This window comes from Narcine bancroftii, chromosome 9 (genome assembly GCF_036971445.1).
Source record: "Narcine bancroftii isolate sNarBan1 chromosome 9, sNarBan1.hap1, whole genome shotgun sequence".
NCBI classification, from domain to species: Eukaryota; Metazoa; Chordata; class Chondrichthyes; order Torpediniformes; family Narcinidae; genus Narcine; species Narcine bancroftii.
The window spans coordinates 44305527-44319641 of NC_091477.1; the positions used below are offsets into that span (position 1 = coordinate 44305527).

Genomic DNA, 14115 nt, shown 5'->3' on the forward strand with positions numbered 1-14115 from the left:
AATATTTTGGGGGAGTTACCGCTTTGGGCGGTTTAAACAGGAGGAGGTCATTGTGACCTCCGACCTGCTTTTTTTTTCTTTTTAATTTTTGGGTTAAGAAGTGAAGGTTTTTTTATTATTATTTTTTTTAAAATAAATAATTTCTTTTTAACTCTTTTTGTTTTCTGATTGTAATTGAGAGGGAATTAGGAGGTTTTTTTTTCTCCTTTTTTTTCGGGTTTTTTTTTCTCTTTTTTCGTTCTTTTTTTTAAGAGGATGATGTCGCAGAAGATAATATCAAAAGTTGAGGATGTTGAATTAGATGAAGAGGAAGATGAGGGGAAAGGTGATAAGAAGAAAAAGAAGAAAATTAAGTACAAATACATTGAGGGAGAAGAGTTTAATAACATTGTTAATTTCGATAGAGAATTTTGAAGATGTTATAAATGAAGAATATGGAGAATTTTATAAGAGTTTGAACTTTTTTCTTTTTTTTTCTTTTTTTTATATAAGGGGAGGGGAAGGGAATAAAAAGTTTATCTGATTGTTTTTCTAAGGGATGTTTTTGTTCTCTCGATGAATTATAAAGGAAACTTGGTATTAATGGAAATTCTGTATTTATGTATTATTAATTATGATTTTTTTGAATAACATATGTGGTTGATATATGATTTTAATATTTGAACTTAGTTTTAAAGTGGATTTCATTTGTTAAATACATGTATTATGTTTGATTTAAATATATGTTTAAGGGTATTATTTTAGTATTGATATTTTTTTGTTGTTAGTAATTTTTGTTGTTGTTAAGTTTTATCCTTTTTTGTAAGTGGGGTTTTTTCTATTTTATTTACAATATTGTTAATTAATTCTTCACTCTTTATTTTGGGGGAGGGTGGACTAATTTTAAATTAGATGATTAATGTTGTGTTATAATTATTGGGGGGGTTAATTTGTGTAGTTTAATGATGTAGTATTCTAATTTTTATCATCTTATTTTTTATTATTTCTTTAAATGTAATTTTTATTTTATTCATGTCATAAAATTTTAAATAAAGTTTAAAAAAAAGTCTTGTTTTTCATCCTGCAGAGTGTCTAGCCACCCTCTGCACCAGGAAAGCCTGGTGGAAGAGCTGGTTTAGTCTCCCACCATGTGACAGGTAGTACTGGGTTATATGGTACCAGTGGCACTCAAGACAAGTGACTGGACACTCAAGAATAACTAAAAACAGCAAATAACTATACCAGCAAGAAAATTCCAGAGCTTTTCATATAAAAGTTCTGTTCAAAAACTACCTTTTGATCTGTATTCTTAATACAGAGCAAAATCTGACCAATACAGACTGAATTAATGCTTGACAAGAAGCAATTGTTTCGTAAATAAATGAACTAACACATGGTGGAATCTAAAAGGAAAACAAATGCTGTGCTGTAAGTCAGTCAGTCAAGCACCATCCTTGGAAAGAGAAACCAGTCTGTTTTGGCTCTGAAACCTTTCCTCAGAACCCAATGCTCAATCCAAAAACTATATAAAATTTAGAAATAATTCTTCATATTTCAGCAAAACTTGTAGCTACTATTGTTGAAGTAACGCCAACACAATGACCACAGGTTAACATGAAATACTGTAGCTAATCTTCTGTGTCACAGTTTAGCTTGAAGAAATTAAATGCATCTTTGCAGCTCATTCATGCCTGCTGCATATCTAAACACAAGACTCACTGCTGAAAGACTGCACCTTATACGAGGCTGGGGAATAGATGTTCATAAACTTATTTTTGAAAATGTGCATGTATTACAAGCAAACTAACAGAATATAAATAGAGAACTGATATTTTAATAGAACATATCCACCAAGGCCAGACATTGTGCATGCAAAATTTAACTCAATTTCACAGTACAGATGTTTCAAAAAGTTCAAATTACAATAAAAAAAACATTTTTTAATAGAAATAAAATTATTTCTGCACACAGAAACAGAGCAAAAGAGCAGTATCTCACACAGATCTGCAATCCAAAACTTAAAACACACAAGGCCAAAAGTCAAAAGAGATGAAAGAGGATCCACTCTGCAACATATCACAAATGGACAATAAATGAATCGCAGAAGAACAACGAAACGAAGATCTTCGCATATAGGATCCACTGCAGGGGGGAATTGCAAGGTTTTGTGCCTCGGCTATTGATGTTGCCAAGAATTTTAAGGCTTAGTGAAAATATTAATGTTACAATTTCAACTAATAAAATAAATAGCAACTTTTCAAAAAATCATAGATATTTGTTATTTGTTTCTGGAATTTGTTGGGAGATTTTATCTAGCCATTCAACCATGAGCAAAATATTTCATATGGTACATGGGCAGCATAGTAGCGATTAGAGAAATGCAATTACAGCACCAGCAATGAGGGTTCGGATCTGGCACTATCTATAAGTAGTTGTACATTCTCCCTGTGTCTGCATGGATTTTCCATGGATGCTCTGGTTTCCTTCCATCCTTCAATAAAAAAACGTGGGGTTTGTAGGTTGATTGGTGTATTTGGGTAGCACAGGCTCAGAGGCCAGAAGGGCCTATTACTCTGCTGTACGTCTAATTAAAAAAAAAATTAGAAATCAATTTTCCAGAACAGCCTACGAAATCAGAGCTCAAGGCAAAAGATTTACAATTTATTGTTGGGACTCATTGGTCAATCATGAAACAAATGACAATATGCAATAAAACCCAGGAAATCTACTTCCTGCTGATGAGCAAGTCATTCAAGAATAGTATTGGTTTATAATCCCATCTCAAGGACACATCGTTAGGTAATTGGCTCCTATAAATTACACATTAGCACAGGTAAGTGGCAAAAGAGCATATTGGAGAGAACAAGTTACTGTGCTTCAGAGATATTGGGAAAGGGACCAGGACAAATTGGATTTCTCTGCAAAACACGAAGGCCTGTGATTGTAGTAAAAACACTGAAATGCTGCAAGAACTCAGCTGGTCTTTCAGCATCCATAGGAAACAAAGATATATTGCCAACTTTTTGGCCTGAGCCCTTCAAGGAATGAGCTAAAACAGGAAATATCAGAATACAGACAATGTTGGCTAGGAAGGAATTCTAGACCAACAAAAGGTGTTAATTGGAAATATTAAGAGGAAGGGTGAGAATTAATTGTCTGCGACAGGGAAAAGGGAGAGAGACAGAGCTGGGGAAGGTGTCAAAGGAAGAAGTGAAGGGGGGGGGGGGTTTAAACAATAGCCAGAGAGGTCGATATTAATGCCCCCATTTGGAGGGTGCCCAGTCAGAAGATGATATATTGATCCTCAAATTTGGGGCGGGTCTTAGTCTGGAAGTGCATGAGATCATGGACAGACATGTCCACATGGGAAATGAAATGGGTGGCCACCGGGAGATCCATGGCATTGCAGTGAACAGAGCAGAGGTGCTCAACAAAGAGATCTCCCAGTGTGCACCCATCTACATCTCTAACGTAGAGGAGCCCACAACGAGAGCACCAGATGCAGTAAATGACCCCTGCAGATTCACAAGTGAAATACTGCTTCACTTGGAAGAACTGTTTGGGGCCCCAAATGGTGGAGAGGGAGGTGTGGGTGCAAGTGGAGCATCTCATCTGGACACAGGTATTAAGTACTAAGGGGACAATTGGTGGGGAGGGAGGAGTGGACAAGGGAGTCTCAGAGAGAGTGGTTCCCCCAGAAGGCGGAGAGGGAATACGAGTCTTGTGGTGGGATCACATAGGTGGCAGAAATGGAGGATGTGTTGGATGTAGATCCTGCTGGGGACAAGAGGAACCCTATCGTTGTTGCATGTGGGGATGGAGGGGGCCATGACAGATGTGCAAGTAATGGAGGATACAAGTACTCCCCTACTTACGATGGTCCAACTTATGATTTTTCAAAGTTACGATGGTTCGAATACATACTTTCGATTTTGAATTCCAATCTTTCCATGCTGCAAAATGCAGTTCACGACTCTTTCACAATGCTGGGCAATGTTAAACCATCAACAAGTGTCATTGCTCCAGGGCTTTCTATGAGCTGTTCTCAAGCATCATCAAAAGAGTGAAACTGATGACCCTGTTGCATTAGCATCCTCACCATCTAGCAATTAATTTTAGTTCAATGCTTCAAATATCCTTCATGCCCAGTGTGCTTTGAGCTGTGTACGTTAATGGTTTTGTCAGTGTGGAATAAAGGTATTCAAAATTTAATTATAAAAAATGGTAGGTGCTGTATTGCTTTTCGACACAATTTTTTGACTCACAATGGGTTTGCTGGAACACAACCCTGTCGTAGGTTTAGCACCTGTACGTTGGTGAGGGCTGAGCTGACGATGATGGTGGTAGAGGGAAAGCCGCATTGATTAGAATGAAAGTTCTTAGCCTGGGTGCAGTTGTGATGGAGACGGAGGAATTGAAAGGAAAGGAGTCCTTTCAGGGAAGGGTCTGAAGAAGTATAGTCGAGGCAGTTGTTGGAGTTGATGGGTTTGTAGAAGATGACTGTTGAGAGTTTGTCTCCTGAGATGGAGACAGAAAGATTGAGGAAAGGGACAGGATTGCTGGAGATGAACCAAGGGAATTTGAGGTTAGGGTGAAAATTGGCAGCAAAGTGGATAAAGTCAATGAGCTAATTATGGATTCATGAGGCAGCACACAAGAAGTATCGATGTAGTGGAGGAAGAATTGAGTGGATTGGTCCACATAGCCAAAAGGCAAGCATAGCTGGGTCCCATATGGGAACCTTGGCTACACCTTTGACCTGGAGACATTGGGATGAGTAAAGGAGAAATTATTGAGGGTGAGACATGTTCTGCCAGCCAAAGGAAGGTAGTGGTGGGGGTGATAGTGGAGGGGGACTGATTGGGTCTATTGTCCAGAAAGAAATGAAGGGCTTTGAGGTCTTTGGTATGGGGAATGGAGGTGTAAAGAGATTGGATATCCCTGGTAAACATGAGGCTATGGGGTTCAGGGAGCTGGAAGATGATGAAGTAATGGAGGGCAAGTGAAGTGTCGTGGATGTAGGTAGAGACTAGACCTGGGGAACAAAACAGTCAAGGGAAGAAGTAAATGGACACAATAGGTCTGTTAGGAGAATTGGGTTTGTGGATCTTTGGAAAGAGTAAAAACAGGTGGAGTGGGGTTGGGAAACAATAAGATTTGAGGCCATGGCAGGAAGGTCACTAAAAGTGATGAGTTCAGAAATGGTATGTGAGACAGTGGTTTGATGAGTTTTGGTGGGGTCCTGTTGGAGGTGTCTGAGAGTTGTCATCGAGCTTTGGCCAGATAGAGGTCAGTGCACCAGACCACAACAGCGCCACCATTGTCTGTTGGTTTGATGGTGAGGGTTGGATGGATGGAGAGAGAGTGAAGGGCCAAGGGGGTAAGATTGGAACAAGAGAGGGAAGTAATGAAGTCGATACGGTTGATATAATGGCAGTAGTTAGAAATAGAAAGGTCCAAAGCAGGCAGCAAAGCGGAACGAGGTGTCCAGGAGGAATAAGGTTTAAAGTGAAAGAAGGAATCTGTAGTGGGGCGTGTCGAATCATGGTTGTGGAAGTAGGCATGGAGACGAGAGTTGACGAAGAGTTCAGCATCATGACATGCGCAGAACTCATTGAGGTGTGGGCAAAAAGGGACGAAAGTGAGGCCTTTACTGAGGAAAGAGCAATCAGTCTTGAGAGGGGAAGGTTGAAGGGGATGGTGAAGACCAGGCAGGGGTTAAGGGGAAGTTCATTGGAGTGGAGGGAGTCAGAAAGGGGAGAAGGATGGGGTGGATCAGGAGGTGGAAGGATCCAAGGGAGGGAGGGGAGGGTTGGGAAAGTCCGAGAGTGAAGGGAGAGAGCCCCACGTGCTCCCAGAGCCAGGGTGGGAGCTCATGATGGAGGGTCGGTTCAGTAGGCTGCAGGGGTAAAAAATAGAAACCCACATCTGAAGCCCAGTCCCATGAACTGCCGGGTTCAGGGTGAAAGTTCATGTCGGAGACGCAATCCTGTAGGTTGCCAGGGCTGAGACAGAGACCCATGAGATAAGAGTTTGTGGTTCATTGTCCATTCAGAAATCAAATGGCAGAAGAGAAGAAGGTGTTTTTGTACTGTTGGGTGTTCGTCTTCAGGCTCCCTTCCTGATGTTAACAGGAATGAGGTGTTGAGGCTCCTTGAGATAGAGGCTGCTTTATTAAGACATTGCCTCTCGTCAATGTCCTTGGTGGCATTAACAGAGTTCACAACTCTTGTTTATTCACATGCCTGTTTGCTTTTTACTCAGTTTGACAAAGAGCTCAAGCCTGAAATATTGGTTACCTTTTGCTTCCTACAGATGCTGCTTAACCTCTGAGTTTCTCCAGCACTTTTGTGTATTGCATGACAATCATAGTGTCTCCATACTTTCCTGTGTAACTTTATGCCCAGTAACACTAATTTCTACTGTGATGAAATGCTTTGAGAGGCTGGTCATGACCAGAATTAACACGTACCTAAGCAAAGTTCTGGACCCGCTGCAATTCACCTATCGCCACAATCATTCCTCAGCAAGTGCAACATTGCTGGCTCTCCACTCAACTTTGGATCACCTCAAAAACAGCAATTCATGCATACAGCTGCTCTTCATCGACTACAGCTCAACTTTGACTACCATTATTCCCTCAGTGCTGGTTAAGAAGCTACAAACACTAGGCCTCTGTATCCTTTCTGCAACTGGATCCTTGATTTTCTCTTCTCATTGGAAGACAAGTCAGTACAAATTGGAAACAACATCTCCTCCTCACTGATTATCAACACAGGCACACCCCAAGGATCCAATACTATCTGCAATTTTGCCAATAACCCCACAGTTGTTGCCAGAATCATAAATGGCAATAAGGAAGTGTACAGGAGGGAGATAGATCAGCTTATTAAGTGGTGTAACAACAACAACCTTGCTCAATGTCTGCAAAACCAAGATGATTGTGGACTTAGAAGCAAGTCAGTCTTTAGTGAGGGCTCAGAAGTGGAAAGGGTCAAGAAATTCAAATACCTGGGTGTCAACATCTCTGAGGATCTGTCCTGGAGCCTCCATGTTGATGCAATCACAAAGAAGGTTCGCCAGTATCTATACTTTTGAAGTGTCGAGGAGATTCGATATTTCACCAAAAATGCTGTTAAACTTCTATAGGTGCACTGCGGAGAGAATTCTGGCTGGTATGGAGGCGCCAATTCTCAGGACACGAATAAACTCCAGAGGGTTGTTAACTCAGCCTGCGACATCACAAGCACCAGACTTCACTCCATAGAGGATATCTACATGAGGTGGTGTCTTAAAAAAGCAGCCTCTATCCTCAAAGACCTCCACCACCCAGGCCACGCCCCCTTCACTCTGCTACAATCGGGAAAAGGTACAGGAGCATAAAGACAAGCACTTAACAGCATAAGGACAGTTTCTTCCCCGCTGCCATCAGATTCCTGAATAATCAATGAACCAAAGACACTGTCTTACTTTTTGTGCACTATTATTTTTATTTATAGTAATGTTGTAAGATAATTATAATATGAATGTTCGCTCTATGACGTTGCCGCAAAACATCAAATTTCATGACAACAAATTCTAATTCTGATATGTAACAAGTGCAGGTCAGAGCTGACAATTCTGTACTGAGTGACTCTCCAAAACCTTTCCACTATCACATTTGGAGTGTGACTATATTCACCTAGAATATAGCAAGTACCTGTGATGCACTGCCTCAGTGGAAGCAGGGTTGCTGACAGCATTTAAAGCTGCCCTAAAATCACCTAGGTATTGAAGCATTCAGTTCAAAAATATTTAATGTAATTCATATTACTGAGACCAGCATTGGCATCTTACTACCTTAAAAATTCCATTCTTCAATTACAAGTGTCCCAAAATATCCCATAGCAAGATGTTTTTATTTTGTCAGACTCCCATCTTCACTTCCTAGAAAGACAGGTTTTGGAACCATTACCAACTCCAGATTTCAATTTAAAAAAAGCCAACCTAACACAATTCTTTCATCATTAGGGGGAAAATCTTGTTAATCTCTCATTCCGCCTTGAAAGCACCTTCATCACAAAGGCTGCAGCAGGTCAAGGTGAGGGTTGACATTCTCAAAAGCAGTAAAACACATTCTCACAGACTACATGAAAAATGCTACTCACTCAAACATACTCATTTTAAGAGAAAAAAAAAATCTACGCCGTCTTTCACACTGCATATAACTAACTATGTAAGGTTGAATCTATCCTTGTTAACTTTGTACTCTCTCCAGTCATGTTTTCAACATATAGGTATATCCCGTTTTACGAATATTCGCTTTACGAAAATTCACTTTTACGAAGAAATCCATGTTCGCTTTTCTGAAAGGATTTGAATGGGTTTTCACTTTTACAAAAATAGCCTTCAATAGCTTTACGCCATTTCGTCTTATGAAAGGTTTTAGGAATGCTCTCGCTTTGTAAAGCGGGGTATACCTGTATTTGATCACTACCTTCCTTTAGATCTAAATCTCAGAGACTCATCTCATAAATCTCTTCTCAGCACTGCTGTTTGATCTGAGAATCACGAGCTATCCTAGCTTTATTTCTTTGACGTAAAGGAAGACTGCTCTTGAACTCGGAAAACGGGGTCATCAGCCCCAGATTTGCTCGGCTGTGGGATGGAGAGAAGATGAAAGGTGGTCTTCCAGCAGGAGATCAGGTCAACGTTTGTAGCTTCTGATCTTGGGGTGTGCAGCCCTACAGAGGACGGCGACTCCAGCTTCGCTCTGGCACCAATCTCATCCCGAACGCGCCTAAACCACCCCCACCCCACACTCCCCTCCCCTCCCCCACCTCATTGCTCCCCAGACTGCGGAGCCATCGATTCTTTTTGCAGCTTGGAAGCCACCCCTGCGCAATGTTCAATCCGCATGTGGCTGGGCGGTGCTTACCAGCCCCGTTGTCGATGGAGCTGTCCCCGGCAACCGCCGGTTTGAAGCTTTCCATCAGCTGAGGAATCGGTCTCTCCGCCGCCATTGCTCTGAGTCCGCGACCCACAGGCGAGCGCGTGCACGGGACCCAAATCTCGCGCGACCACGGGCACGGGACCGTTTCCAGAAAGTTCGTGGTTGCCCTGGGAACGGAACGACGTGTCACGTGATTGGAACAGCGTGCGAGCGCTCTGGCGTCCCCGCGTGGTGGATGTTGAAACCTGCAGAGAGAGAGAGAGAGAAGTGACCTGATTGAAAGATATAAGATCCCTAAGGGTACAGTTTCTTGTCAGGTGTACCGAAATACAGTGGAAAAACTTTGAGTGCTATCCAGGCAAGTAAACTTACAAGTAGTGCAAGAATAAAAAGAAGAAATGGTGGAGGAACTCAGCAGGCCCCGCAGCGACCAGAGGAGGTAAAAATATTTTACTGACGTTCCAGGTCTGAGCCCATCCTCAAGGTGTGAGCAAAAAGCAGGCAAAGGGCCTGCGTTTTAAAAAAAAAGTTGTTTGAAAAGGGAAGAATGGGAGGGGGAGGAGAACAGCCCTACAGACAAAAGGTGTTAATTGGATATAATAAGAGGACAAGGTACGAATTGATGGGGAGAAGGGTAGTTTTTGGCTCTGTGAAAGGAGGCAGAGGGATGAGAGAGAAAATGAGAGGAAAGGAGATACCAAGGAAGATGAGGGGACAGAGCTAATGGAAACTAGAGAAGTCGATGTTAATGCCCTCCAGTTGGAGGGTATCCATTCAGAAGATAAGGTGTTGTTCCTCCAATTTGCAGATGGTCTCAATGTGGCAGTGTATGAGAGCATGGACAGACATGTCAGCAAGGGAATGGGATGGGGAATTGAAATGGGTGGCCACTGGAAGATCCATGCTATTGCAGCAGACAGAGCCAAGGTACTCAACGAAGTGATCTCCCAATCTGTGTTCAAGCTCTCTCTGGTATAGAGGAGACCACAATGGGAGCAACGGATTGTGTTGCTTTGCTTGGAAGAATTGTTTGGGGCTCCAAATGATGGTGAAGGAGGTGGTGTGGGTGCACGTGGAGGATCTCCTACAGTCGCTGGGATGGTGGGGAGGGGGGTGATTGATGAGAAGGGAGGAGTGGATGAGGGAGTCATGGAGGGAGGAGGTCCTGTGGAAGGCAGAGAGAGGAGAAGAGGGGAAGATGTCTCTGGTGATGGGATCACATAGGAAATGGTGGAGGATGATATGTTGGATGTGGAGACTGATGGGTGGTAGATGAAGACAAGGGGAATCCTGTCCTTGCATGTAGGAGCTGAGGGGGCCAGGGTAGATGTGTGGGTAATGGAAGATGTGCGTATGAGTGCTGAGTCAACGGTAGTAGAGGGGAAGCCACATTGTTTGAAGGAGGAGGATATCACTGATGATCTGGCATGGAAGACCTCATCCTGGGTGCAGATGTGATGGAGACAGAGGAATTGAGAGAAAGGAATAGTATCCTTACAAGTAACAGGGTGTAAAGAGATGTAGACAAAGCAGCTGTGGGAGTTGGTGGGCTTGTAGAAGATCTCTGATGATAGATGTCTCCTGAGATGAAGAATGAGAGATCAGAAAAGGGAGTATGCTGCTAGAGGTGGACCAAATGAATTTGAAGTCAGGATGGAAGTTGGCAGCAAAACAGATAAAGTCAATGAGCTCATCATGGGTACATGAGGCAGCACCGAAGTAGTCATCGATGTAATGGAGAAAAAGTTGAGGCGTCTTGCCCATATCGGCTTGTAGCCATGGTCTGCTCCACATACCAACAAAAATGCAGGTATCCATGGCCACTTCTTTGAGATGGCGAAAATGGGATGTGTCAAAGGAGGTTATTGAGGGTGAGGACAAGTTCTGGAGGGCTTGTGAAATATCGTGGATGTTGGTGGGAAGGGACTGGCCCAGAGGACAAAATGGGGACTGGGTAAGTAAATACCAGTTCAGTGAGGCAGGAGCATATTCATGTAATGGGTCTGCCAGGACAATTGGGTTTGTGGATCCCCACATTTCACCCCACAAGCCTTTACATTCACCACATCATCCAATGACATTTCTGCCAGCTGCAATTTGACACCTCCATCATACAAGCAGGGAGAAGAGGAGGAAGCAGCATTAGTTTCCAGAAGCAAGTACGTACGTACGACAGACCCTCCCACAGCCCAGCTCTGTAACTAAATCCTGGCCTGATGCAATGCCTGCCTTTAAATATACAGAAACAAATATAAACATGTTGAATACAAACATCCCCATTGGGGAAGCGTGGTCAGCACAATGCTATTACAGTGCCCTCCAGGCGGAACAAGCAGAAAAGGACAAGTTCTACACTGATCTGCGCAACCTCATTCAACGCACCCCTACAGCCGACAAGGTTGTCATCCTTGGCGACTTCAACGCTCGTGTCGGCAAAGACTCAGAAACCTGGCCAGGAATCCTGGGCAAGCATGGTGTCGGCAAGTGCAACGACAATGGGCGCCTCCTGTTGGAGCTCTGCGCAGAACAGCGGCTTGTCATTACAAACACCCTTTTTCAGCAGAGGGACAGCCTGAAGACTACCTGGATGCATCCCCGATCCAAACACTGGCACCTCCTGGACTACGTCCTGGTGCGAGAAAGAGACAAACGAGATGTGCTCCACACCAGGGTCATGCCCAGCACGGAATGCCACACTGACCACCGGCTGGTTCGCTGCAAGCTCAACCTTCACTTCAAGCCAAAGTCCAGGAACAGTAAAGCCCCCAGAAAGAGGTTCACTGTTGGAAACCTGCAGTCAGACGAAATGAGAGGAAACTTCCAGGCAAACCTCAAAGCAAAGTTCGAGGATGCAATCCGCCTTACGGACTCGTCCCCTGAAACCTTCTGGGATCAGCTGAAGACTACCATACTGCAATCCACTGAAGAGGTACTGGGCTTCTCCTCCAGGAAAAACAAGGACTGGTTCGACGAAAACAGCTAGGAAATCCAGGAGCTGTTGGCAAAGAAGCGAGCTGCCCATCAGGCTCACCTTACAAAGCCGTCCTGCCCAGAGAAGTAACAAGCCTTCCGTCGTGCATGCAGCCATATTCAGCGCAAACTCCGGGAGATCCAAAATGAGTGGTGGACTAGCCTCGCCAAATGAACCCAGCTCAGCGCGGACATTGGCGACTTCAGGGGTTTTTACGAGGCTCTAAAGGCTGTGTACGGCCCCTCACCCCAAGTCCAAAGCCCGCTGCGCAGCTCAGACGGCAAAGTCCTCCTCAGCGACAAGATCTCCATCCTCAACCGATGGTCAGAACACTTCCAATCTCTTTTCAGTGCCAACCGCTCAGTCCAAGATTCCGCCCTGCTCCAGCTTCCTCAACAGCCCCTAAGGCTAGAGCTGGATGAGGTCCTCACCCGGGAAGAGACATATAAGGCAATTGAACAACTGAAAAGTGGCAAAGCAGCAGGTATGGATGAAATCCCCCCTAGAGGTCTGGAAGGCTGGCGGCAAAACTCTGCATGCCAAACTGCATGAGTTTTTCAAGCTCTGCTGGGACCAAGGAAAGCTGCCTCAGGACCTTCATGATGCCATCATCATCACCCTGTACAAAAACAAAGGTGAGAAATCAGACTGCTAAAACTACAGGGGAATCATGCTGCTCTCCATTGCAGGCAAAATCTTCGCTAGGATTCTCCTTAATAGACTAATACCTAGTGTCGCCGAAAATGTCCTCCCAGAATCACAGTGCGGCTTTCGCGCAAACAGAGTAACTACTGACATGGTCTTTGCCCTCAGACAGCTCCAAGAAAAGTGCAGAGAACAAAACAAAGGACTCTACATCACCTTTGTTGACCTCACCAAAGCCTTCGACACCGTGAGCAGGAAAGGGCTTTGGCAAATACTAGAGCACCTTAGATGCCCCCCAAAGTTCCTCAACATGGTTATCCAACTGCACGAAAACCAACAAGGTCGGGTCAGATACAGCAATGAGCTCTCTGAACCCTTCACACTGATGGCACACTGATGTTCTTGCAATGAAGGAGTGCAGAGGCGATTCACCAGGCTGAAACCTGGGATGGCAGAAATGACTTATGAGGAAAGATTGCGCAAATTGGGATTGTACTCACTGGAGTTTAGAAGATTGAGAGGGGATCTCATAGAGACATATAAAATTCCGGCAGGACTGGACAGTTTGAATGCAGATGGGATGTTTTCAATGATGGGAAAATCCAGAACCCGGGACCATGGTTTGAGGCTAATAGGCAAACCATTTAGGACTGAGATGAGGAGGAATTTCTTTACCCAGAGGGTGGTGAATCTGTGGAATTCATTGCCACAGAAGCAGTAGAGGCAGGCTCATTAAATATATTTAAGAGGGAATTAGATATATTTGTTTAGTATAAGGTTATTAAAGGTTACGGAGAGAAGGCGGGGACGGGGTACTGAACTTTAAGATCAGCCATGATTTCGTTGAATGGCGGAGCAGGCTCGAAGGGTCGAATGACCTACTCCTGCTCCTATCTTCTATGTTTATGTTTCTATCACCTACGGCTCCTCGACTTCATCCCTAACATCAAAGTACTCGAGATGGCAGAGGCCGACAGCATCGAATCCACGCTGCTGAAGATCCAACTGTGCTGGGTAGGTCACGTCTCCAGAATGGAGGACCGTCGCCTTCCCAAGATCGTGTTATATGGTGAGCTCTCCACTGGCCACTGTGACAGAGGTGCACCAAAGAAGAGGTACAAGGACTGCCTAAAGAAATCTCTTGGTGCCTGCCACATTGACCACAGCCAGTGGGCTGATATCGCCTCAAACCGTGCATCTTGGCGCCTCACAGTTTGGCGGGCAGCAACCTCCTTTGAAGAAGACCGCAGAGCCCACCTCACTGACAAAAGACAAAGGAGGAAAAACCCAACACCCAACCCCAACCAACCAATTTTCCCCTGCAACCGTGTCTGCCTGTCCCGCATCGGACTTGTCAGCCACAAACGAGCCTGCAGCTGACGTGGACATTACCCCTCCATAAATCTTCGTCCGCGAAGCCAAGCCAAAGAGAGAGAAGAGAACCTGAGTTTGAATCTGCTGTTATTTGTAAGGAGTTTGTACATTCTCCCATAACTTGTGTGGGTTTCCTCCAGATGCTCTGTGTTCCTTCCACATTCCAAAGATGTACGGAGTTATGCTGACTCATCATCTTCCTTTATACAACCCA

General features: G+C 44.1%; 2 protein-coding genes across 2 annotated transcripts in view; one reads left to right on the forward strand and one right to left on the reverse strand.

Moving 5' to 3' along the window:
- The window catches only part of LOC138743482 (zinc finger protein 346-like), a 61470-nt gene extending 52407 nt beyond the window's left edge, over positions 1-9063 (reverse strand). The window contains exon 1 of the mRNA XM_069898933.1: positions 8897-9063. Within this exon, the coding sequence (XP_069755034.1) occupies positions 8897-8981 (85 nt within the window). The 5' untranslated portion in view covers positions 8982-9063. The remainder of the gene's footprint in view (positions 1-8896) is intronic.
- A 75-nt stretch (positions 9064-9138) lies between these two features.
- Positions 9139-14115, forward strand: part of lcp2a (lymphocyte cytosolic protein 2a) — a 195207-nt gene continuing 190230 nt past the window's right edge. Inside the window, exon 1 of the mRNA XM_069898929.1 lies at positions 9139-9350. The gene's annotated coding sequence lies outside the window, so the exon portion shown is untranslated. The remainder of the gene's footprint in view (positions 9351-14115) is intronic.